The sequence below is a fragment of the Macaca nemestrina genome, chromosome 5, assembly GCF_043159975.1.
Source record: "Macaca nemestrina isolate mMacNem1 chromosome 5, mMacNem.hap1, whole genome shotgun sequence".
Classification (NCBI taxonomy): domain Eukaryota; kingdom Metazoa; phylum Chordata; class Mammalia; order Primates; family Cercopithecidae; genus Macaca; species Macaca nemestrina.
The window spans coordinates 127,441,179-127,468,490 of record NC_092129.1 but is presented as its reverse complement, the minus strand read 5'-3'; the positions used below and the strand labels follow the sequence as shown (position 1 = coordinate 127,468,490).

Genomic DNA, 27,312 nt, shown 5'->3' with positions numbered 1-27,312 from the left:
AGAACAATTATCTTGGTAGAAGTCATTAGGAAAGTTTAATGACTCAATCCCTTGAAATGAAGAGAAGATTGATTAATTTTATGATATTATAATCATTCTGTTATGTAATAATTAATTCAGTGAATGTAATATAATCAATTTTTTGTGTGATGTAAGCCCCTCATATACATACTTTATATTACAGTAAGCATTAACACAATCAACACATTTTACAGAGGAGTGAATAACTTCCAAAGTTAAGTCCCTCATCTAGATCTACAGAGAAAAGCAGTGTTATAATTTTTGTTTGTTGGACTCTAGAGTCTGTGTTTTTTCATTACGCCTGCGGAAAACGAAATATAGTATAACTTCTCTACTAGCATAAAATAAACATGAACAATATGCAATCAAAAACTCAGTTGTGTAACTGCACAAATACTTCTCTCCCATCCCTATATCTTCTTAATTTCTTGCTGAAGCAGCATTTTATATATTTTTTGAGCGTTCATTATAGAAAGGCTTCCAGGTGATTTAAAAATAGAAGTCTCATGGCACCCCGAGAAAGATGATATGCTGTAGGTTTACATGAAGAAGGTCATAGCCAAACTAAGACATAAGATAAATAAGTCCCTTCATTGAAACTAGGAAAAAAAATAGTTGTCAAGGGATGAGCACAAATGTAGATGATTACTTTCCAGTGGAACATGGAATTTCTGCATCACTGGGAAGAATTTTTTTTTTTCTTTTTTTTAACACCGTAGCTGTATTTGAAGGGTATTAGATACTGTAGCTGAAGTGGCATAATTTTTAAGCATACTGGGGTTTGTGGCACATGTAATACAACATAGTTTGGGAAGCAGCTTCCCAGTATGTATGAGGTATATCAGGCTAATTCTAGTATAACTTGGATTTCGCATACATTCTCCAGGGCTATTATGCCTTTTCTGCTTTTCTGTTTCCTCAAATGACATGAAATTGCCTTAATGAGGCTAATGAAAAAAGTGGAAACTGAGTATGCCCAAGTGTCTGTGAAAATTTGGGGTCATATTTGGGAGGCTTTTAAGTAGTGTAGTATTTTAGTTAAGGAAAGTAAACCTTTTTCATGAATGTGCAGATTATGTATCATTTCTCTTAGTATTTGGCTCATGGGCTTTCTCCGAGGCATAATATCCTACTATCCAAGACCAGCACCCTCAGGAGAATAATTGAATTTGAATATAATTAGAACAGTTCACAGCTTAGGAAACACTAGGGAGGAAATGATGACCCAGGAAGCTGACTTGAACTGGTAATGCCTTTAGGAAGCAAACACCGAGGCTGAAGCCTTATTCTGTACAGTTACTGTTAAGAAAGTTGTCAGAAGAAACACATCTGCCTTTTTTTCCAGGTGAACAGCTGTGAGTTGTCCAGCATGATAGTGCTTATTTTCTTGGGTAAGTGAATGGTGCCTCTGGTTTATCTGAATTATTCATTAATACTAATTCTTTTTAAACTGAACACTATCACACTTAAGCTTAACAGGAGTTTATAATATGAAGAACCAAGTAAATTACAAATTTATGCTTTACCATGGTTTATTCCTCTTGCAAAAATGTACGCTCACTTTTACTCATTTATTTCTAACTCTATGGATAATGCAGAATATGATAATTGCATTAATCTCTCAGCTTGTTTCTGTCTTATTGTATAAAGTAACCCAATGACTTTGAGTTATTTATTAGGATTGATGGAATTCACACATGTGTTAGAACCTTTTAGAAATAAAACCTTCCAGTATCTTTTTACAAGTTATAAGATGAAAAATTTCAAACTATTATCTATTTTATTTATTTTGCTTTGAAATTAATAAAAATAAGGTTAATTTAAACCATTCAGTTTACCTACAGTGTTAATATTTACTAACTAGAAGTAATTTAGTGAAATAAAACAAATTAACACCATATCAAAATGCTTCATATTTTGATTAATTTTTATGATCTAGAACTCAAGTGTGGACTTACTTCTCAGGTATGGGATCCGATGAATGTATTATAAGATGTTGATGAAAAATAATTTATTTTTATTTAATGCAGAACCCATGGAAATGTATTTGCTAGATGTGTGACTGGAGAATATTTTATAGCTTCTTTAGCATTTGGTAGAATCTATAAACTAAATTCAGAAAAGGAATAATTGTAATTGTAGCTAGATAGTAATTTTAAAAATATGACATTTTACCTTTAAACTAATATACACTTGATGAATAAAGGCATACTTGTGGGCAGGAAAGCAAAGTTTACTTTAAATTGTATTGAACATAAAAGGAGAGTCATATCAAGTCAAGGAAACAAGCTAAGAAGGAGAGAAATCCCTTATATATTTTCAGTTTTTCCTTGGTTTAAGTAATAGTCTTCCATTGTTCCAGAATTTTGCTTTTTGTAATTATTCCTAAAATATTTTCTTATTTTTATAAAGATTGTTAATATTTCTAAAGTTCTTTTTTTGTTGTAAAGAGAAATATAGGAAACTATAATTTTTATAGATCAGGCAGCAACATAATGAAGCTCACAAAATACATTACAGACTTATTATGACCTCAGTTGAAAAGGCAATGGCCTCTTATTTTCATCTTTTACTTCTAAATTAACTTGACGCCAGGTTGCATGAAGGAGGGAAATAATTTCTTAACATTGTTAGAACTAAAATTATACTATTTGATAGGTTGTACCAACATTTCCCATATTATATTTTTTAGAATGCTTGTTTGACATTAAATAGGTCTTATAATGAGGAAAATGTCTGTTGGCAAAGAAATGTGGAAAACAATGAATTTTAAAAACTCAGACCATTTAATAGGATAATGAGTCCTATACGTCTTTAAAAGAGTGATATAATTTGCAGCATTATCCAAAAATAGAAGTTATTTTTCATTAAGCATTACAGGAAAATTCTTGAAAAATCCTAGGTTAAATATAAAACCACAAATCATAGTCAGGAATGAATAAGGCAGATTTTGGAAGGGTAAAGTTATATTTCTGATTCTTGTGGACCAAATCATTGAGGTGGTTTTCTTAGCTGAGTCAATATTTTGTCTGAGTAGAAGGTGTGGAAAATCCTATAAAATAATCTATTAAGTAGTTTGTTCAACCAAAAACTGAAAATGTGTAAGGAAGTAAAACATAATTGGGGAAGATAACATGTAGTATTTCCAAGTGATTATTACTCTGAAGTACTGATGAAATTTTGATATATCCAGGAAATTATCACTTATAAGATTCTTGAGGGGGCTTTTCACAAGATATAATGATTAATGGCATTAATAACCATTTTCTTGTAAGTTGAGTTTATGACTTCAAATTCCTATTTCTGGGTCTTTGGAAAACTGGATTTGACCAAGTAACTTTGGGCTAGGGTCAAAAGGGTCGTCTTTTTCTTTCTCTGGGCTTGCCAACTAAAGAGTACAAGGGCTTGGCTAGATGTGGTTGTCCATGAACACATGAGAAAACAGAAAGCTGATATGTCCATTTCCACTCCAGCCCTCAGCAAGGAAAATGTTACCAAGCTACACCCATGGGCCTAATCTCCAAGTGCAGTGACCCAGCAAGTAGTACATATGGTCCAATCAGTTGTCTTGGATTCTTCTTATAAGATGAGATTTGGAAAGAGGTAAGATTTAAAAAAAAAAAAAGATTTCAAGGCCTTACTTGAAGCCGATCACTCTATATTGTCACAGGTGATTCATGATTAACAACAGCGTTTAAAAATTCAAATAATTTCACTCTTATTTAGTTATAGCTTGACTCTCTTGATGACAGTTACTGTAACTGTCTCTGTAACACAACTGCAATCCCCATTTTTTTTCTATTAATTGATTTGGCTAGTGTCAGTTCATATGTTTGCAGAATCAATTTGACTAACTTGTGTAACACATTAACATTGCTATTTTCTTGATTGTTTTTGGAAAATTTGCTGTATTTCTCCTCTAGCAAAAGTAACTTGTAAATATCTGGAAGGTATTATTTTTTTAGATGTTATCCGTTATTTATACAAATCTTATATATAAACAACTAATAAGTTGGGTATACGTCAATATTCATTTATTGAATACCTATACTGCATAATTGTGTTTGATGACAAAATACAGTTATAAATTATCCTTAATGTCTGTGGGTGAAGCTGTACAATCCAGTGGTGGAAACAAGCACATGAATATATACACTACGGAACAGTAAATTCTGTAATTGGGGGATCCCTACAGTTCTAGTAAGTGGATGAAAGACGTCAAATTCATTTTGGGTGTGGAAAAAGGGGAGGATAGAATTCAAGTAAAGTTTCCAGAAAATAGCTAATAATTGTGTTCAGTTTTAAACAACAAAAAGGGTTATTCCGGAAGAAAAAGAAAGAAAATGCTCATCAGGAACCAGACAGTATGTACACAGAGGTGTAAGACAACATGGATCATTTGGGAAATAATGAGGTCTTCCAGATTGCACATGGTGAGGAATATGAGAGCCCTGATATGAGAAATCATTTAAGGATATAAACAGAAAAATGGCAAGACTAGAATAGTGCATTAGGTAGATTAGGGGTTATACAGAGCCTATCTGAATAAGGTTCTGAATAAGATTCAAACTGGAGGTAGACTGACTAATAAGTTAAACAAATGCTCAAAGTGAAAGTCAACAAATTTAGCAAGAATGAATATGGGAGAGTGAAGTTGAGGATGGAAAATAGTCCACCACAAAACCAAGATTTCTAGTTTTGGTGCTTATGTTAATTGTGGCGTTATGGATGAAGTAGAGTGGACCACAGTGGAACAATGATGATGAAGACCCTGTGAAAGTGTTTCTGAAACATTCAGGTAGAGACAACAATTACGTATCTATGACTGGAACACTGGAAATACTGAGATTGAATTATACATTTGAGAATCATCAGACTTTAGTTCAAACCATAAGAGTACATGGAATTTTCTGCAGAGAATGTATAAAATGAAAATAGAAGAGGTCTGAGAAGAGAACCTAAGCTAAAATTATACTTTACTAGAAAAGTAAAATGATCCTGGGAAGAATTTTAGCTGTGGTCAGAAAATACAAAGTGGATAAATATCAAGAGAACAAGTGTTATGCCCAGAGTGTTTGTTCCCCAAAGAAGACCACCAGAGTCCAGAGTCAAAGCCAAGCGGCAAGGATCTTTACTACAAGTTCGAACTTGGTCCCTCCTTTACACAGTATACAAGAGGGCCCCGAACAATGCGAGCGTTTGCTTTTTATAGCCCGAAAGTTGTAGGGGAACAAAGAAATTCCTGCGCTTTCAGTAACCTTGTACGGCTGTCTCCTTATCGGAGACTTTCCAGGTGGTGTTTGTACTGAGCTCAGGGAGTTTGAGAGATATATGGTGGTGGGATGGGAGGATGGGATGTGTTTGTGCTAGGCTCAGGGAGTTTTGAGCCCGGGGCTGAGGAATGTGCCCAGCTCCTTTCATTCCCCCCTTCTTTTCAGGTATCTTCAGAGCCAATCTTGGGTCTCATAAGTCTGATTCTGTTTCAGCGTTTACAGGTTGGTATTGGGCTCTGAGGACCATGAGTTGTATGGTGTCAAATCTCTCCCTAATAAATTGTAAAATTCTGTTAACAGCACAAGGTCCTACGGTAAGCAGAAATAGTAGACTTAGCAGGGGTCCAAGGAAGGGGGCTAACAGAGAAAACATAGAGGAATTCCACCATTGGTCTGCAGCTGAAGCAAACTGCCGTGTTTTTACTTCAGTGCTTAACTTGCGTAACTGTTGGACCCGGTCCTCTACAAGTCCTGATTCATTTATGTAGAAACAACAGTCTTCTTTTAGAAATATACATGTACCACCTTTTTCTGCAGTGAGGAGGTCTAGGGCCCTCCGGTTTTGCAAGGTTACCTGAGCTAGGGACGTGAGCTGCCGCTGAAGGGAGGCAAGGGACTCAGCCGACTCTTCCATAGCAACGGCAAATTGTTGGTATAACCTGTTACTTTCTATGAGGGTGTGACCTAGGGCTCCCCCCGCCAGTCCGGCCGCAATGAAGGATGCGGTGAGGGAGATTCCTGCAATGAGGGGGAGAAATATGGCTCGTGCAGGTCTTGGTCTAGGGTCTGGGTGAATAATAGCACTAGTCCAGTTACCGGTATACCCTAAGAACTCGCCAGCAGTTAGTAGAGTCAACCGGGGAACTAATGTGACAGGGAGACATAGTAGGTTATTAACAGAAGGACTAGGTAGGTTCTTAGATAAGGTTCCATTACACCAGAAGAATATGCCTGATGGAGCTCTTAAGGTAATATTAGGGGGCGTTGCAGTGATGCTGCAGAGGCTGGAATTGGTTCCTGAGAAACAGTAGGGAAACTTCTCCTGACTGGGGTTTAGGTATAGGGGCACGTTCAGGATAGGAGCATACGAGTGGTTTCGGAGGTTGTTAGCTTGGGCAAAGGTAGAGGGTCCCCATGGCAGAGGGACAGCTGTTAGCGGTGGACGCCCTAGAGTGGCGCACAGGAAGCAGCCAGACAGGCTATGAAGTCCTGTAAGGTTAGCAAGTTCTAGTCCTTCTTGTAATAACTTTAACCAGGAGAAAGGACGTAAGTCTTGTGTTAGTCTGTTTTCCTGTCGTTGGATATTCCCGTGGACCAGGGGCAGTACTTGCACTAGGCCTCGCCACAGATAGAGGTGACTGCTAGGCCATGTGGAGGAGGGGGAGTAGTATACAGCCCCATGTTGAGGTGTGGTCCAGCGGGAGTTCCAGGGGTCTCTAACTATCCATGTATATGGAAAGTCTTTATCCCGTCTACGATAGAAGGGCCATTTAGGGTCTAACTGTTTTCTCTCTCCCCAATAACGGGGCCTGTGGATGTTACAATAGTTATAAGGACAGCCAGCATTTTGGTGCCACCAATAGTGTTTACAATTGTATTTAGTCTGATCAAACTCAAAGCATATTATTGGTGTCATAGGTTTGGCTATTTGAAAACCGGTAAAATTTAGTAGAATTGGGCTGTTGCACCCTGAGGAAGGGCAATCAGCACTGGCCAATAATTTTCCGGGCTTATGAGGTTGCCCAGGGTGGGTTCGGTTTTCATAAAGCCAGAATCTCCAGACAAAGGGATTATGAGCTGGTTTTGTGATTTCTCCAGCGGCCACTAGGGCGACTAACATTAGGGTTAGACTATCTAACTGCATGTTTGCAGTGAGCTATGTTGTCGGCGCAGGGTGAGTTTTAAGGGGTTGTTCTTAGCTCTGTCCACAGTCCACGTGTCCGGTGCTTCAGCCGCCGCCGTGATTGGTCCCAGAAGATCAGAGGTTGGGTCCACTGGCTTGACGTGGGTGTAGTGGATCCACGATGCGATGCCTTCTACCTTCAGGGCGGTGGGTGTGGTTAGGAGTACCTGGAGTGGTCCTTTCCACCTGGGTTCTAGGGTCTCTTGTCGGTGTCGCTTGACCAGGACCCAGTCTCCCGGCTGGTATGGATGGGGTGTCGGCGGGGGACCGGTCTCATATAGTTCCTTCAGCTTGGGCCAGATTTCTTGATGAATTTTCTGCAAGGCTTGTAGGGAAAACAAGAGTTCAGAGACATTTTCTGTTTCGGACTTGAGCAGATCATCTTTTAGGCCGGGAACTAAGGGTGGGGGTCTGCCATACATAATTTCATAAGGAGTAAGGCCTAGTCTGTAAGGGGTGTTACGGGCCCGGAACAGAGCGTAGGGGAGAAGGACTACCCAATTAGCGCCAGTCTCCATAGTCAATTTAGTTAAGGTCTCTTTTAAGGTCCGATTCATTCTCTCTACCTGTCCTGAACTCTGGGGCCTGTAAGCGCAGTGTAGTTTCCAATTTGCCCCAAGGATGGAAGCCAAATCCTGACTTACCTTAGCGACGAAGGCCGGCCCATTATCTGACCCTATCTGGACGGGGAAGCCATACCTGGGGAGGATATCTTCCAGGATTTTCTTTGCTACAACCTGAGCAGTCTCTTTCTTGGTGGGGAATGCTTCAGTCCACCCTGAAAAAGTGTCTACAAAGACAAGTAAGTACCGATACCCGTATTTTCCTGGCTTTATCTCAGTAAAATCTACTTCCCAGTAGATACCGGGCCTGGTTCCCCTGAGCCTTGTTCCCGTTGCAGCCTGGGATTGGGGGTAGGCGTTGTTAAGCTGGCAGACTTTGCAACTTGTCACGATGTTGCTGGCCATCTCGGCTGTATGTCTGAATTTGAGCTTAGAGCGTCTGATCAGGTCTATCATCCGCCGAGCACCCAGGTGGGTGGTTCGGTGGATGTGTTCTAACACTTGTTGTCCTAATTTTTCTGGTAGGATGGTTTGGTCATTAGTATCAGTCCACCACCCATTCTGGATCTGTTTCAGGGGAAGCTTTTCAATCCACTGGAGATCTTGTTCTGAATAATCAGGGAAATATGGCAAGTCCCGGGGGCCCGGGTCAGGGAGCTGGAGTGCAAGGAGTTGGCTGGGAGCCTTCGCCACCTTTCTTGCAGTTTGGTCCGCTAGAAAGTTGCCTTGAGCAGTTGGAGTAGTTAGTTTCTGATGCCCTGGGCAATGCACAATGGCTAACTTTTCTGGCCTCCATAGGGCTGTTAGCAGGGCTAGGATTTCTTGCTTGTTTTTTATTTCTTTTCCTTCAGCCGTTAGTAACCCCCGCTCCCTGTAAATGGCCCCATGTATATGCGCTGTTGCAAAAGCATATCGGCTGTCTGTATATACCGTCAGCTTTTTCCCCGCCCCTAAGGTAAGAGCTTGGGTGAGCGCTATTAATTCAGCCTTCTGGGCCGATGTCCCCGGGGGCAGGGGTTCCGCCCAGATTACCTTAGTCTCTGAAGTCACTGCCGCTCCAGCGTACCTCTGGCCCTGATGCATGAAGCTGCTCCCATCAGTGAACCAGACGAGGTCGGCGTCAGGAAGTGGGCGATCCTGCAGGTCTTCTCGAACTCCGTGCACCTGAGCTAGTATCTCGGTGCAGTCATGGAGTGGGGCGTCCAGGTCCGGGTTGGGCAGCAGCGAGGCAGGGTTTAAGGTCGTTGGGGGCAGGAAAGTTATCCTGAGAGGATTTAGTAGTAATCCTTGGTAGTGGGTGAGTCGGGCGTTACTCATCCATCGATTGGGTGGCTGTTTGAGTACACCTTCGATGGCATGTGGGGTAACGACCCGCAATTCTTGCCCCATGACAAGCTTATCAGCATCCTGCACCATCAGAGCCGTGGCTGCAATCATTCGGAGACAAGGGGGCCACCCGGCAGCCACTGGGTCTAACTTCTTTGACAGGTAGGCAACTGGCCTCCGCCAGGGGCCTAAGTTTTGAGTTATTACTGCCTTAGCGATACCTTTATTTTCATCTATGTATAAGTGGAAGGGCTTGGTAACATCAGGTAGTCCTAGTGCAGGCGCGGAGAGTAGGGCAGTTTTAATCTGTTGGAAAGCCGACTCGGCTTCGTCTGTCCACTTAAATGGCTGCTGCCCCCGTGTTGCCTGATATAGGGGTTTAGCCAGTTCTGCGAACCCAAGTATCCATAGTCTGCAAAACCCCGCTGACCCCAGGAATTCCCTCACTTGTCGGGTGGATTGCGGCCTGGGGATCTGCAGAACAGTTTGTTTTCGGGCGTCTGTTAACCAGCGCTGCCCTTCTTTAAGCAGGTATCCTAGGTATGTTACCTCTGATTTACAGATTTGAGCTTTCTTTGCTGAGGCTCGGTATCCTAGATTTCCCAGAGCTTGTAAGAGACCTTTGGTCCCTTGGATGCAAGCTTCTTGGGTCTCAGCAGCAATCAGGAGGTCATCAACATACTGTAGTAAGGTTATTTCAGGGTGTTTGCGTCGGTACTCACCCAGGTCTTCATGGAGGGCCTCATCGAACAGGGTAGGAGAGTTTTTGAATCCTTGCGGCAGTCTGGTCCATGTCAGTTGGCCACTTATGCCTCTATCAGGGTCATTCCACTCGAAGGCGAAGAGCTTTTGGCTCTGAGGGGCTAAAGGCAAACTGAAGAAAGCATCTTTTAAATCTAAAACAGTGTACCATTGATGTTTAGGGTTTAGGGTGCTTAGGAGGGTATATGGGTTAGGCACAGTTGGGTGTATGTCCACAACTCTCTTATTGATTTCTCTTAAGTCTTGTACAGGTCTGTATTCTCCACTATTAGGTTTTCGTACCGGCAACAATGGAGTATTCCAGGGTGAGTGACATGAGCAGAGGATTCCTTGGTCAAGGAGCCGGCGGATATGCGGGGCAATTCCTTTCTTGGCCTCTAGGGGCATCGGGTATTGGCGTACCCGCACGGGGTCTGCCCCAGGTTTAAGTTCAACAAATAAAGCAGGACGGTGTTTTGCTAGTCCTAAGCCCCCCGTTTCCGCCCAAGCTTCTGGATATTGCTGGAGCCAGGTTGCTATGTCCTGGTCAGGGGCCGGTTGCTCCTGGTGGAGCCGGTACTCATCTTCTAGGGTTATAGTTAGGACGGACACGGGTTGATTGTGGGAGTTGGTCACGATGGGCCCCTCAGGGAGGAAATGGATCTGTGCTCCCATTTTAGTTAGCAGGTCTCTCCCTAATAGGGGACAGGGGCTCTCAGGGATAACCAGGAAAGAATGGGTTACATTCTTGGCTCCGAGGTTTACTGTTCTTTGTGTTGTCCATGGGTATTTCTTAACTCCTGTGGCCCCTTGTACCCACGAGGACTTGGAGGATAATTTTCCATTAGTTTTAACTAAGACTGAGTGCTGTGCTCCCGTATCGACCAAGAACTGGACTGGGGACCCCTCCACTTGCAAAGTTACCCTAGGTTCGGGGAGGGGATCCGAACCCCGTCTTCCCTAGTCTTCATTTTGAGTGACTAGTACGGGTGTAGACCTAGGGGGTCCCTGTCCTCGTTGTTTCTTTTTGGGGCAGTCTCTTACCCAGTGGCTAGCCTCCTTGCAGTAGGCACATTGGTCTTTTTTCAGATTATCATGCCTGGGGGGCCGCCTGGGTTGGGTGTACTCTGGCTGTAGATGCTCTTTCTGTACTACTGCTGCCAGGACCTTGGTCATTTTTTCAGTGGCCTTAAATTGCCTTTCTTCTGGAGTATCTCTGTTATTGTAAACCCGCTGGGCTATCTGAAGGAGGTCCTGAATCCGCTTTCCTTCCAAGTCTTCTAATTTCTGGAGTTTTCTTTTAATATCTGGGGCTGCCTGATTTACGAATGACATTACAATAGCTGCCTGACTTCCTGGAGCCTCTGGATCTATGGGGGTGTACTGTCTAAAAGCTTCCATTAATCTTTCTAAGTAGGTGGCTGGGCTCTCTGTCTTTTCTTGCAGAATAGAATATACTTTAGCCAAATTAGTGGGCTTGCGAGCAGCTGCCCGGAGACCTGCCATTAGAGTCTGGCGATAAAGGCGTAGCCGTCCCCTACCTTCTGCCGTATTGTAGTCCCATGCCGGCCTGGTCAGAGGAAAGGTCGCGTTTATGAGGTCGGGGTTGGCAGTCGGTTGACCGTCGTCCCCCGGGACCAGCTTTCTAGCTTCTACCTGTATTCTCTCTCGCTCTTCCGTGGTAAACAAGATTCGGAGGAGCTGCTGACAATCGTCCCAAGTGGGCTGGTGGGTGAACATGACACTATCCAGTAAAGACAGTAAATCTTTGGGGTTGTCTGAAAACCGAGCACTCTGAGTCTTCCAGTTATACAGATCACTGGTGGAGAATGGCCAGTACTGGAGCCTGGGGATTCCTGTGTCATCTGGGGGTCCTATTTCCCGGAGGGGTAAAGCCACCGTGGAGTCAGGCGGCTGGGGGGGGCTAGTCCGCAAAGTGCGCCCTCGCGTCCGCCCCGCCGGCCCCTCAAAGTTACTTTCTCTTTCAGCAGGCCCGTGAGTGGCGGCCGCCTCCTCTCCGCCTGCTCTCTCCCGCGACTCAGCCCGAGGGGCCGGAACCTGGGGCCCGGAGGGGTACGGAGGGGGTTCTGTGAACAGTGGGTCCCCGCTATCAGGTAGAACAGGATGGGAGGGGGCAGTTGGTTGCTTGGTTTTTAGTGGTCGAGCAACCAGTGCCTTAGAGGGTTCAGAGGCTAATTGGAAAGGGGACAGCCAAGGAGGCGGGTTTTCAACAAGGTCCTGCCATATGAGGATGTATGGGATTTGGTCTAAGTGGCCCGCATGTCCAGGTAGGAAAATCTTGGATTTTACCCTAGTGATGACAGCAAGTCGGAAGGTCCCTTCGGGTGGCCACCCCACATCAAAGGCAGGCCACTCGGAGCGACACAGAGTAATTAGCTTTCCTTTCCTGATTTCCATACCAAGATCATGGCCCCTTGCTCTAACTTCTTTGAAATTATTTGTAAGGAGAGATAGAGGAGTACTCTGGGTATTGCCCATCCTGTAACGATTTGTAGTCCTTTCCTGTAAAGGAATGTGGGTTAGAATCCCAATAGAGGAAATCTGATCTGACTTATTACTGATAGCTAGCCGGGAGTGCGGCGCCGGAAGCCGGGAGCCGGGGGACCGGGGCCGGAAGTGTGGCACCGGAAGCCGGGGAGCCCGGGGACCGGGGCCGGAAGTGTGGCACCGGAAGCCGGGGAGCCCCGGGACCGGGGCCGGAAGTGTGGCGCCGGAAGCCGGGAGCCCGGGGACCGGGCCGGAAGTGTGGCGCCGGAAGCCGGGAGCCCGGGGACCGGGCCGGAAGTGTGGCGCCGGAAGCCGGGAGCCCGGGGACCGGGCCGGAAGTGTGGCGCCGGAAGCCGGGAGCCCGGGGACCGGGCCGGGAGCGCGCGCCGGAAGCCGGGAGCCGGGGGACCGGGGCCGCGAGCACGCCGGAAGCCGGGAACCCGGGGACCGGGGCCGGGAGCGCGCGCCGGAAGCCGGGAGCCCGGGGACCGGGGCCGCGAGCGTGCGCCAGAAGCCGGGAGCCCGGGGACCGGGGCAATTCAGACAGCAGGCGCGCACCCGGGGACCGGGGCAATTCAGACGGCAGGCGCGCACCCGGGGACCGGGGCAATTCAGACGGCAGGCGCGCACCCGGGGACCGGGGCAATTCAGACGGCAGGCGCGCACCCGGGGACCGGGGCAATTCAGACGGCAGGCGCGCACCCGGGTACCGGGGCAATTCAGACGGCAGGCGCGCACCCGGGGACCGGGGCAATTCAGACGGCAGGCGCGCACCCGGGGACCGGGGCAATTCAGACGGCAGGCGCGCACCCGGGGACCGGGGCAATTCAGACTGTTGCCCGGATCGCGAACCCGCTCCGGCAACTCAGATCGCAATTTAAATCAGAAGAGAGCCAGGGGACGTCTCCCACCGGTCTCCACTGGCTGTCCTATAGCGCGTCCGCCAGGACTGTGCCAGCCTCAGTTTCAGACCTCGCGAGTCAGAGATTCAGATTCAGAACAGACACACAGACACAGACAGACAAACGGAGACGAGCCAGCTCACCTATTAGTAGATCGATCCTAGCAGATCCGTTGACCAGGGGTCTGGTGGGCTTGGGGAATCCCGGACGGGCCCCCAGATGTTATGCCCAGAGTGTTTGTTCCCCAAAGAAGACCACCAGAGTCCAGAGTCAAAGCCAAGCGGCAAGGATCTTTACTACAAGTTCGAACTTGGTCCCTCCTTTACACAGTATACAAGAGGGCCCCGAACAATGCGAGCGTTTGCTTTTTATAGCCCGAAAGTTGTAGGGGAACAAAGAAATTCCTGCGCTTTCAGTAACCTTGTACGGCTGTCTCCTTATCGGAGACTTTCCAGGTGGTGTTTGTACTGAGCTCAGGGAGTTTGAGAGATATATGGTGGTGGGATGGGAGGATGGGATGTGTTTGTGCTAGGCTCAGGGAGTTTTGAGCCCGGGGCTGAGGAATGTGCCCAGCTCCTTTCACAAGAAGGGAGGACTGGCAAAGGAAAAGTTTCAAAAACAAAAAGTCAACAAAATGCTCAATGGCGAGATAAAGTTTAAAACCGTTAAGTTAGACTTTAAAGGGGTAGAGACATTTTTAAGAGCAGTTTTAATGGAACAATAGTAATAAAAATAATTTATAATTGAAGAATAGATGATGAGAAGTCAAAATGAGCAAATTTAAAGTAATTCATTTAAGAATCTATAGAAAGAAGTATAGATCTACAGCTAGAGAGGAGGTTAAGGTTATTCCCACCATCAATAATTTCACTACATGTTGTTTTCCATAATTCTGCTCCTTATCATGAATAACTTATATTCGAAGAAAATGGATGCCAAACTTATATTACAAACTTGTTTTTGTTGTTGTTGTTATTCAAGCTTTGGGGCTAAGCTTGGAAAATGAATACACTTCCCAAACCAATAATTGCACATATTTAAGAGAGCAATGCCTACATGGTGCAAATGGATGTAAACATGCTTGGAGAATAATGGAAGATGCCTGCAATGATTCAGGTAAACAAGTTGCTAAGAATACACTTAAATGATTTATTTTTACTAAGATAAAAATAGGATTTGATATTTCGTCATTATCCTAAGAACTAAGTTTTTCCCTAAGTATCTTACTCAGTCTTGACCTCCAATCGATTCACTTTTAATCATGTATTAGCAAATTTAATTACAAAAGGATTTTCTTAATTACTAAAGTGCTGTAATTACTGATGCTGAGGGCAGCATTATTCAAGATTTCAGATTATTTTCTTACCTTTCACGCCATGTATAATGCTACAATTTTACGCATTCTTCTCAGAACCATGGCAGTATTTTTTTCAAATAAAAGGTTATTTTGATTATATATGTCAATGATAAAATAGAAAAAATAAGATTTGTTATAATAATTGTGTATTTGTCCATGTATAATGTACATTTTATATTCTTGAAACATATATACAGTATTTTCAATTCTATGTCAAGAACAAGTAAAGCTATAGTTTTGTTTTTAGCTTGTGCTACCTTCCAAACATTTGTGGGGAGGTTCAAGAGTTGAGAATGTGAATATTGGAGAGTGACTGCTATTTTCTTTTTTTCTTTTGTTTTTCTTTCTTCTTTTTTTTTTTCAGACAGAGTATAGCTCCGTTGCCAGGCTGGAGCTTGGCTCATTGCAACCTCCGCCTCTCGGGTTCAAACAATTCTTTTTCCTGCCTCAGCCTCCAGAGTAGCTGGGACTATAGGTGCGCGCCACCACATAGTAATTTTTGTATTTTTAGTAGAGACAGGGTTTTACCATCTTGGCCAGGATGGTCTCAATTTCTTGGCCTCATGATCTGCCCGCCTCGGCCTCCCAGAGTGCTGGGATTACAGGTGTGCGCCACTGTGCCCGGCCTGTATTTCCTTAAAAAGAAAAAATACATATATTTTGAATATTCAAGTAGCTAAATAAGCATTGAATGAGAGCATTATAGTAAGACTCCTTTCACTAAAAGTAAATAGAATAAACTCTATAGTAGAACATAGTCAATTTATACAGTAGAACATTGTATAATCTATTTATTTTGATGATTAAACTTCTTGCTGCATTTTATAAGGCAATTTAAAATATGCTGTCAAAATATTATATTTAGGTGTCACAAATAGTAACTTATTTGTTAATTTCAGTTTACAAATAGCAAGTCATTTGCAGTAAATTGCAATAATATTTGCATAATTATTTTATGTATGAAGCTGAAATATACATATTCTCAAATGTACAAATGAAATAAACTCAAGTATTTTTATTCAGAATAATTAAAAGAAAATGTTCAGGTAGAGGAATATATATTTTTAAATTAATGCAGAAAAAGAAATACTGGTAATTATGAAAGACTTATTCAATAATATTTGTTGAGTGTTATGTGCCAGGACCACATAATTTTTAATGATAAATTTAAAGCCGCCTGCACTCCTCTTACTATAGTCTTACAATGACATGAAAATGAAAGATCAGATTATGACAAAATAGCTAATAAAATAGATAAGCTGATAAAACACTAAGATTAGAGAGCATTCTGGTCACCTCGTGTAAGAGTAGCCTTATTTTTACTGAAAAGCAAGAAATGATGTTCTAAGTAGGAAAAAGCTATTTCGAAATGCAGCAAGTTTTAATATAGAAAGTACATTATGGAAAATATTCAATGAAAATACATGTTTTTTTAAAAAAGTCACTTATATGGGCATCCTGCAGCAACCCCAGATAATCTTACCATATTAATTAATTATTCAGATTAATATATTAAAAGTCCTTTGGGGAGGAAGAGTCCAAAATTATAATAAGATTTGTATCTATAGTGTTATGTGTTTGATTGTGAGATCCAGGTGACCCCTGCAAGATGAAGAATTCATCATACTGTAACCTGAGTATCCAGTACTTAGTGGAAAGCAATTTCCGATTTAAAGAGTGTCTTTGCACTGATGACTTCTATTGTACTGTGAACAAACTGCTTGGAAAAGAATGTGTCAATAAATCAGGTAATATTTTATTATAAGAAATGTTTATAGTCATGAAAAAGCAAAAATTTCAAAATTAACCACATCTATGTAATCTGATTAATTTTTTTGTAATTTGATTAATTATTTTCAGAGCTTTATTCTTTTTAAAATTTTGTTGGTACATAGTAGGTGTATATATTTGAAGGGTACATGAGGTGTTTTGATACAGTTCTTGATGTACCTTGGGGTTCTGTGAACCATAGACCTCAGCAAGTGCATGACGTATTTCTTTCATTGCTAACCAAAATTCTAAGCTTCATTCGAGTCATTAGAATTATAGATTCACTCACTCAATTCATATATTTGTGAAGTTTATTGTGGCTTTGCATAACACCTAGATGATAGAAGACAAATAATACATTATCTTTTTTGTTAAGGAACTCCAAGTCTCCTGGGAGAAATAAAAATGTAACTAATTGCTAGAGTTGTACTTGCCTTTGCATAGGGACATTTAATCAGGCTAATACACTGGAGTAGTGGTGATCAGCTAGCCTGCATGTACCTTTAAGGGTACAACAAAGATATTCCAAGAGATGTGCAAGATCAAGCAGTTCTAAAGTGAACAGTGTCCAGTCTTTAATGTCCCTATATACTCCGAAAAGTAATCAACAGAGGAATGCACCTGTTATCACAGAGTCCTCAATTCTTCTTTCACAATCAACCTTCTCTCACTTTATAAGAGGTAGAGTTACCTCTCATCTACATGGAATGGTCTCATCGTCCAACCCATTCAGTCATCCATGGTGGGCTCATTGAACAAATTTCTGTTCCATGATTTTGCGTTTTCCAGAATATCAACAAATGAAGTTATGTAACATGTAGCCATTTTAATTCAGTTTATTTTATTTAACATAATACATTAGAGATTAATTTTTATCATGTGTAAGTTTATTTTTCTTGATGAGTAGTATTTCATTGTATGAGTGTATAATAGATTGGTTATCCATTCATTATTGAAAGTAAATTGCATTATTTCCAGGTTTTCAGGGATTAAAAATAAGGCTGCTATAAATATTCACATACAAGATTCAGACAAACAAAAGTTTTATTTCACTTACGAAATTGTGGGGTCATATGATAAGTACACGCTTAACGTTACAAAAAGCTTCTAAACTGTAATTCAGATTTAGTGTAACCATCAATGTATAAAAGTTCCAGCTGCTTCATATTCCCAGCAGCACATATTTTTTTTTTGCCATTCTAATATATATTTAGTGATACCACATTGTGGGTTTAATTTGCACTTAATTATAATGTGGAGCATATTTTGATGTGCTGTGTGCCATCTATCTATCTTATTTGGTAAAGTATTTCTTCAAACTTTTGCCCATTTTTAAATTGGTGTTTGTTTATTGAGTTTTGAGAGCTGTTTCTGTATGAATAGATTTTTTTTTATCAGAATATGTGTTTTGTATTTTTTTTAGTCTTGTCATTTAAGAGTGTCTTAAAAAAACAGAATTTAAAAAATTTTGGTGAAATTCAGTTTATCATCTTTTCTTTCATAGATCATACTTTTGATGTTTCATCTAATAGATATTTAATTCACATTAACAAAGATTTTCTCATATAATCTAGAAATGATGTAGTTTTAGGTTTTATATTTAGGCCTATGTTATATTATGAGTTAATTTTTGTATATAGTACAAGATATAAGTCAGATTTTCTTCCATGCAAATATCTAATTGTTCCACCCACGTATGTGGAAAATAATATCAATTTTACTTTCCTCAAAAGTCATTTGGCCACATATTAATGGCTCTATTTCTAGACTTTCTATTCTTTTTCATTGAGTTAATTCTGTACTTTTGCAAATATTCTACAGTCTTACTATAGCTTCACAGAAAGTCTTGAAATCAAGTAGTATGATTCCTTTAACTGTTATTTTAAAAATAATTTTGGCTATTCTAGCTCTTTGTCTTTAATTTAATTTAATTTAATTTTAGTTGTTGCTGTAGTTGCTGTTTTTGAAACAGCGTCTTGTTCTGCCACCCAGGCTGGAGCACAGTGACCCAGTCTTGACTCAGTGCAGCCTCTACCTCCTGGGTTCAAGCGATTCTCCTGCCAAAGCTTCCCAAGTAGTTGGGATTACAGGCATATGCCACCACACCAGCTAATTTTTGTATTTTTAGTAGAAACAGGTTTTCGCCATGTTGACCAGGGTGGTCTCCCAACTTCTGGGCTCAATTGATCTGCCTGCCTCAGCTTCCAAAAGTGTTGGAATGACAGGTGTGAGCCACCGGGCTGGACCACTTCTTTGTCTTCCCATAAAAATTTTAGAATCAGCTTGTCAGTGTCTGCAAAGAATCCTGCTGACATTTTGACTGGACTTACCTTGAAATTATAAACCGATTTACTATGTCAAGTGTTCAGGTTTATTAACACGATATATTTATTCATTTATTTATAAGTTCATTGATTTAGTTCATCAATATTTGATGGTTTTCAGTATATAGTTCTTGCACAACTTTTTAGGCTTCTACAAACACAGCTCAGCTTTTGGTGCTGTTGTAAATGGTAATTTGTTTTACATCTTAACTTTCTATTGATTATAGTGATTATATAGAAATACAATTGATTTTTCTGTATGGAACTTATAGCCTATGACTTGTTAAATGCAATTATTCTATCTTTTATTTATAGAATCTGCAGGAAATTCTATATAAGTAGTCTTGTCATCTGTAATAGAGTTTCATCTTCCCCTTTCCAATTTGTAGTCTTTCATTAATTTTTCCCTGCTTTATTACCCTAAGTAGAGCTTTCAATATAATAGTCAATAGAATTGTTGAAAGTGGACATCTTGCCTTTTCACCTGTCTTAGGAGAAAGTCATTCAGTTTTTTACCATGAAGAGTGTGTTTGTGTGTGTGTTCTTTGCAGGTTCTCTTTATCAAGTGGAGGAAATTCCTTTATATTTCTGGTTTTCTTCATTTTTAAAATCATAAATGCATAAAAATAAATGAATGCTGAATTCTGCAAATTTTTTTTGCCTCTATTACTATTAATTACTTCAAACATTTATCTTTTCTTTTTGTTGGGGGTACTCCAATTTTTCTGGCTATTTTAAAATATATAGTAAATTAGTGTTAACTGTAGTCTCCCTACTGTACTATCAAGTACTAGAAATTATTCCTTCTATGTTAATGTATATTTGTACCCATTAACCAACTTCTCTCCATTTCTCCTCCCTCATGTCCTGCCAAGCCTGATCACATTTTTTTCCTTTAGTTTTTTATATGACGAAATTCATTATTTGATTTTTTACTGTTGTTCCAGCCCTTCATTTCAAGGCTAAATTCTATTCAATCATGGTATATTATTATTTTTGTATTTCTAGATTCAACTGCTAACATTTTGTTTAAAAAAACTATGTTCATAAAGTATATTGGCATGTTGATTTGTTTTCTTATAATGTCTTTGTCTGGTTTGGTATCTAAGTTATGCTGGCCTTGTAAAATCATTTGGAAAGTATTTCCTCCTCTCCAATATTCTGGAAAAGCACAAAAATAATTGATGTTATTCCTTCCTTAAATGATTGATTTCATTAACCAGTAAAGATATCTGGGCCATGCTTCATTAAAAAGGTTTGAAAATATAAATTCAATGTGTTAACTTGTTGTAAGACTATTCTTGTTATCTGTTTCTTCATGAGTGACCTTTGGTAGTTTGTATCTTCCATTTGCTGAATTTATGTTGGATTTTTATCCTTAAAGTTTTCAGTTTACTGTTTCTTTTTGGTTTCTATCTCTCTACAAAGTTGCTCCTAGTATTTCCTAATTGCCCTTTTTAATGTCTGTAGTAGTTGCAGTGATGTCCTTTTTATGTTTAGATATCGATAATTTGTATAATTTGTGTCCTTTCAGTTTTACTATTCATTGTTTCTTTATGTGTATGTCTGATTTGATTTTAAGGTGTTTCCCATTTTCTTGCTTCCTAACATAAAACCTTGAACCACTGATTTGAGATTTTATTCTTTCCTCATACAAGCATTTAATACTATGAATTTCCTTCCAAGTACTGATTCAACTATAGCCACACATTTTGATACGTTGTTTTAATTTATATTTATGTCAAAGTATTTTCTCCTTTCCTTTGTGACTTCCTCTTTGTTATGATTTATTTTATTATTATTATTATAGTATTTTGAGGCAGAGTCTCTCTCTGTCACCCAGGCTGGAGTGCAGTGGAGTAATCTCAGCTCACTGCAACCTCCTTCCCCTATGTTCAACCTATTCCACTGCCTCAGCCCCCTGAGTAGGTGGGATTACAGATGCATGCCACCACACCTGGCTGATATTTGTATGTTTAGTAGAGACATGATTTTGCCATGTTGTCCAGGCTGGTCTTGAACTCCTGACCTCAGGTGATCTGCCAACATCGGCCTTCCAAAGTGCTGGGATAACAGGCATGAGCCACTGCGCCCAGACAGAAGGTTGTTTAATTTCCTAATATCTGAGATTTCTCAGATATCTTCATTATTGATTTCTAGTTTCATTTCAGTATCATCACATAACATATTTTGTATTATCTCAATTCTTAATTAAAATAATAATTGCCAAATATCACCTGTACAATGTGATACATGCTATACACATGATAAGGATACACACATACACACATGCACAGACAAAGTACTAGAAGCCATAGAGTAAAAAACAATGGTGACTCAGAAGACTTCACAGAATTGTCAGACTTCGGCCTTTTAGGGTAAGTTGGTTTCATTAGGGAGGCAAAACAAAATGGATGTTTTAAGCAGAAGAAATAGAATGAAGTGGGGAGCATTTGGGGAGCAAGAATTCCCTTGTTAAGCTGGATAATAGAATGGAAAAGTATTTCATAACACTGGAAAGAAACCAGATATTTATGAAAAGGAGGAAAGCTGAGCTTACATAACTTTCTAAAGAGATTAGACTTGAAACCGTTGTTATGAGGAGCTATTACATATTTTAAATAGAGGAATGTACCATCAGTTTCTCATAAGATATCACAGACAGTAACTTAGAGAGGATGGAATGGGGGGCAGAGAAAGACGCAGGTCAAGAATATCAGTTAAAAAGCCATCAAAATAATTTGAGAGAGAAGTAATGCATGCCTAACTAAGGCACTGGTCCTGAGAATTATAATAAAATATATACTTAAGGCCTATTTATGAATAATAATCAATAGGAATTGGTGACCAGTTGGATATAAGGAGTTTAAAATGTATTAAGCATAATCTCCAGGTGGCTGGCTTGGAACAAGGGGATTGCTGTACATTGAGCCAGTAAATGAAAAATTGTACAGGACTGGGGACGAAAGTGATGAGTTGTATTCTGAAAACATTTCATCTGAGGTATGCTTTAGAATATTCGGGTTAGGAATGTTGGTATTATTTTTCCTAAGTTTGCAATGATAAAAAAAATAGTCTGAAAATGTAAAGGAACATGTCTCATCAAGCTGGCATTGGGAAGCAGAGATCTTGAGGAGAGAAATCTAAAACAGAGATACAGAGGTTTATAAGTAGATAAAAAACATAAAGGAGAGTTAGACTGCTTGGGAAAAACACAAAGAGAAGAGAAAGATATTTTCAGAAGAATTTTATAATCTAGTTGAAGAAATCAAAAAGAAGGTTTTTAAATACAGGAAAAGAAGCTACAGAGAGTGGAATTTTTGAAGTCAATGAAAGAGTACATGAAGAAAATTGTCAAAATGCTGAAAAGTCAAATAAGATAGGGCCTGATAATAGCATTAATTTGCTAATTAGTAGACGTTACTAGTTTTAGATTAAGTAGGCTGAAATGTGAGCATGCTGAAATGCTTATTAAAATATATATTGAGTTTTTCAAGATGGTAAGACGTCTGAAACATCTGAACTTAACAGCCTTAATAGCTACTTTTAGCATATCAAATTTTGACAAAATATTGTATATCAACAGAACTATATATATTTAGAGCAGTTAAATTGAAATCAGTTTACATACTAAACCTATTTTTCCCACAGTAGAAATTTATTGAATACTGCTATGTGGAAATATTGATGAATCAGTCATACAAAAACCTTGTACTCAATGAAAGTTTCATATGGACAAGACCTAAAGGAGAAGGCCTAAATATTCCTGGGACTTCATAAAGGACCTGACATGGTTTTTATGTTTACAGAACGCATTCAGCTGATTTGTTATAATTCATGATAAAGAATTATAAAGAAAATAATTTAAATATGAGAAAGAACATGATAATTTAAATCTTAGCATTCTCTCTATGTCAACTGCAGCATCCTCCACAAACCTTCTAATCATCACTTCAATAAAATGATTTTCTCTCCCTGCTTTGCATTCCCAAAATATTCTCCAGAGTACACAGACATGCACTTTTCTATTCTCAAGAAAATCAGTTTTGTTATTTCTTTTTAAAAATATGCTAAAGCACCTAGCATAATGCCTGACACTTAGCAAATGATTAGTAAATATACAATGTCAGTGTTTTTCATTAATTAAACATATTTTGAGCATCTAAATCATGTGTCCATTCATGAAATATTTATGTGTAAACCCTGGAGAATATATAAAAATCATCATCAAATGAAATGAAAAAGCAAAAGTGATGAAGAAAAATATCACTAAAAGAAATTGAACATTAACATGTGGTTCTATAAACTGTAGTGTTTTTTTTACATGTCAGTTTTTAAAAATGCAAGATCATTTGTAATAGCTCTCTTGAAATAACTATTTATTTATTTATTTATTTATTTATTTATTTATTTTTAATTTTTTTTTTTTTTTGAGACGGAGTCTCTGCCGCCCGGGCTGGAGTGCAGTGGCCGGATCTCAGCTCACTGCAAGCTCCGCCTCCCGGGTTCACGCCATTCTCCTGCCTCAGCCTCCCGAGTAGCTGGGACTACAGGCGCCCGCCACCTCGCCCGGCTAGTTTTTTTGTGTGTTTTTTAGTAGAGACGGGGTTTCACCGTGTTAGCCAGGATGGTCTCGATCTCCTGACCTCGTGATCCGCCCGTCTCGGCCTCCCAAAGTGCTGGGATTACAGGCTTGAGCCACCGCGCCCGGCCTTTGAAATAACTTTAAGTGGTTTTTGAAAAATAACAGATATTGGAATATTTATAAAAATATGTCTGTACACTTTTGAAAACATATTAAAAAATCATAAGTAAATTCATTTATTTAATTTTTAGTCAACCTTACTCTATTTGTAGGAGAATCAGCCCGGTCCTCAGATTTGACTTCACAAATATCACACAATAGTTCCATAAGAAAGATACACCATGAATAGCTGAAGTAAAGGGTGACTGCAATAGCAGCACATGTCTGTCAGGAATCTGAACATTTTACTTTGTTGTAAGAGAATATTAGGAAAATCTGTGAGAGAGAAACAGAACAATCAAAGACCCTTGATGAAGGCCAAATGTGTGCAGTATTAAGAAAAAGCCTGAAAGAAATTGCTTTGTGGAATTGTTAATGCAGTGATTCCTCTAAAGTAGACTGCATTTGGGAATGTTTGAAGAAATTTGTATACAGGATGCTCAAATGAATGAGGTTCCAGCCTTCCTTGACGACTAAGATGAATTCAGTCAGGACCTTGTTTTATGTTGAGATTAACAATGACATTAATGGTGTCTTGGACCAGAGTGGTAGCAGGGTGAGATGATAACAGATTCTGGATATATTTTGTTACCAGTGGGTCAATAAAAGAGGAAATGAATGAGGTCCATGGACTAGTCTATGAGATACTTCAACATTTACTAGTGTGAGAGAAGAGGAAGGAATCAGCAATGAAAAACGATAAGGAGCTGCCAGAAAGAGCAAATTAGGAAAGTATTGCATCCAAAAGAAAAACGAAGAAAGAGTTTCAAGGAAGGGTGAAAGTTTAAGAAGATCAAATGATTTGGTAGAGACTTCAGAATCAGAAATCAGCTATTGCATTTGCCAATGTGGAGGTTATGAACTGGATAAGAACAGTATCTGTGGCATGGTAAGCACAATGGCAGGATTAGAGGCGGAGTTTGGAGAGTACATAAGGGGATAGGAAGAGAGAAATTGGAGCCAGAAAATACGGACTGCACTTTGAAAGATTGTTGTTAAGGAAGACAGGAAATAGGGCAGTGCTTGGATAAATAAGTGAGGTAAAAAGAGGGCTTTTTTCCCCAGAAGATGGAAAAAAAAGTTCTGTATGAGAATGGGAATGATTTAGAAAGGGTGATACAATTGATTATGCAGGGTTAAATGGTGAATAATATTCAATATTTATTCAAATATGTTTATTGAATAATAATTGAGTAGAAATGTAAGATAATAAGATATAGTCCCTGATCTCATGGATCCCACATGCCATTTTCCCAGCATTGTCCTCCAGCATAAAGGGATTCCCAGTTGAAGCCTCTGCTAACATGAGAGTCAAGGTCATCTTATGAGAATGATGAAGTTTTGAAATGGTAGGATATGCAGCTTGATGTAAATGCATAATGTCTGGTGACATCTGAAATTGTACACATTAGAAGAAAAATTACTGGTAATTATTTTTTTAATTTGTTGTGATACTAGTTAGGATGGTAGTGTGACTTTTCTGTGAGAAAAAAAAACAGTATAAATGAGCAGAAAAGCCACACAGCAAAATTTTATAGGGTTGGAGTTTTATAGAGAATCACTAGAAAGTAAAAGAAGTAAGGACGGAATGACAGTAACAAGAAACTCTTCCTTTATTAGGGTGAGTGATCTAGGCTGGAAAGAGTCTGTGAATCCAGGAGATGATGCTAAGATTGGGAGTGAATAAAAAGATGAAAGTTCCAGAGGTATATATGCACTTGAAGTAATCAAGAATGTGAAGCTTTGGAAGCCAGTAAGATAATTAATATTTGCAATTGAAAGGGAGAGAACTTCATGTCAATGTCAGGTCTAGAAGTTGATCATTGGTGTGGCATAGTTGGAGTGTCGGTGAAGGTCATAAGGGCAATGGTTAAGGAATTGTGAATTAAGGGTGGAAGATGGTTCTTTTTCCAAAAGGCATAGAGGTAACTTAGCACAATGACAAGATCTGAGGTAGAGGAGAATATTGAGACAGTACCTGAGTCAATGCTGAATATCAGGGCAAGACTTTGAGGTTAATATTTGACAAGAGAAAAGAGGGAGGCACAACCAGATAGCATAAAATTCAAAGAAGGATAAATGTTTTATAAGGATGAGTAATTAATATTTTGGAAGCTATAAAGCTAGCAAAGTAGATATAAACACATTCTAATGATATCGTGGTATGTTCTATATGGGAAATGGGCAGCATTCATTAGCAAGAGCTACAGGGAAATGAAGCTAGAGAAAAGCTAGGCTCCCAGATATTAATTCTTCTGTTTTTCTTCTTGCTTCCATGGATGATTCTTCTCAGTCTCCTCTGAGGATCTTCTTTTGCTTTTGCTTTTGCTTTAAATGTTGCCACATACTCCCTAAAAAAGAAATATCGGTTGCATTTAATTCAACTAGTCATTTTATAGAAACATGTTTGTCTACTAGTTTATTGTAAGCATGTTTATCAGATTATAAAATATAAATCAAAATATTTACAAGAGTTTAGTTTCTGATACTATCATGTTAAGAAAAAGAAGATACATGGAAGTACTTCTGATTCTAATATTAGATATTAGCATATTTTAGGGATTGTTGGGTATTTTCTGATGAATTGTATAGGATTTTATAACTCACATGTAGGTCTTGTTAGTGAATACTTTTATTTGTTTCTAAAACATATTGACCTTCAACTCCTCTTTCAGTAAAAGCCACTGTTTAAAATACCCTCTGGGAAAAAATGTGTGTGTGTGTGTGTGTGTGTGTGTGTGTGTGTGTGTGTGTAAATGCTAGCTTTATATTTAATGTATAAATGTTAATTTCATATAAAATTAGCATTTAATGTATAAGTATTATAATACCTTCTAAGAAGCACTTTATTTTCAGACACTAAAAATAACTGTTTTGTTGTGTTGATAACAAGTACTCATCTGGTAAGTAAATTAGACTGCTCTGGCTGCCGTAACAAAATAGTACAGGCTGGGTGGCTTAAAAAGCAAAAATTGTATTTTTCCCCAGTTCTGGAGTATGAAAAATCTCAGATAAAAGTCCCTAGGATCTGTTCCTGGCTAGGAGTCCTCTTTTACTAGCTTGTAGATAGCCAGCCACCCTCTCTCTCCCTGTGTTCTCAGGACCTTTCCTCAGTGAGTGCTCCAGGGGAGATAGACAGCTACCTCCCTGAAGTCTTCTGATATGGACACTAATCCTATTTGATAAGGGCTGCACTCTTATGACCTCATTTAACCTAAAGACACCATCACTCCACAACTGCACAGGGAGATTACAGCTCCAAAATATAAATTTAGAGGTAATGGGAAAAACATTCAGTTAATAACAGTTAGTGAAGCTGCTGTTTGTTTATGTCTACACAGCAGTTTCTTGAATATATTTTTGTCAGTGGCACAGCCTTACCAATCAGTCCCAATGCAGAGGTGTTAATCCGTAAAAGAATGTCTAGCCTAGAGTTTTGTACCTGTTACAAAAACTATATGACTCCCTGGGATCTGTTTATTGGGATTTTATTAGATATGGAATAGTAGCACAGAAGTTGGAACCTCCAGATCTTCCTCAGAGAGGTGGGATGATGGGTGGGATCAAGAAGAAGAGTGGTTCTCAAGCTGAGACTTGATCAATTAAGAAAACGAAAACCATGCACAGTGAGAATAGCTTGGACCATATAAGGAGTCTGGAAGGCCGTGACACACCTGAGGGTAGAAGTAAGCTTCCTGCGATAGTACCATCTTATATATGCACTAGACTAGAAGGCAGGAAATATGAACAAACAGCTCAGATTAGGACATACTGAATCATGAAGGGGCATTAATGCCATAACAAAAGTTAGTATCTTAATATCCAATGAAAAAATAATAATTTTCATTTCAAAATGAAAATCCTATCATCTGATTCCCCT

The 27,312-nt window shown here is 39.7% G+C and overlaps 1 protein-coding gene across 4 annotated transcripts in view; it reads left to right on the top strand.

Annotated features, from left to right (window-relative positions):
- The window catches only part of LOC105479548 (GDNF family receptor alpha like), a 92,297-nt gene that overhangs the window by 16,202 nt on the left and 48,783 nt on the right, over positions 1 to 27,312 (top strand). For 2 of the 4 annotated variants that reach the window (XM_071096930.1, XM_071096928.1), the window contains exons 3-5: positions 1,367 to 1,412; positions 14,219 to 14,353; positions 16,184 to 16,342. In XM_071096930.1, coding sequence (XP_070953031.1) covers positions 1,391 to 1,412; positions 14,219 to 14,353; positions 16,184 to 16,342 — 316 coding nt within the window. In that variant the 5' untranslated portion in view covers positions 1,367 to 1,390. Of the gene's footprint in view, positions 1 to 1,366; positions 1,413 to 3,494; positions 3,625 to 14,218; positions 14,354 to 16,183; positions 16,343 to 27,312 lie in introns of all 4 variants that reach the window. The other 2 variants (XM_071096932.1, XM_071096931.1) reach the window with 2 other exon arrangements.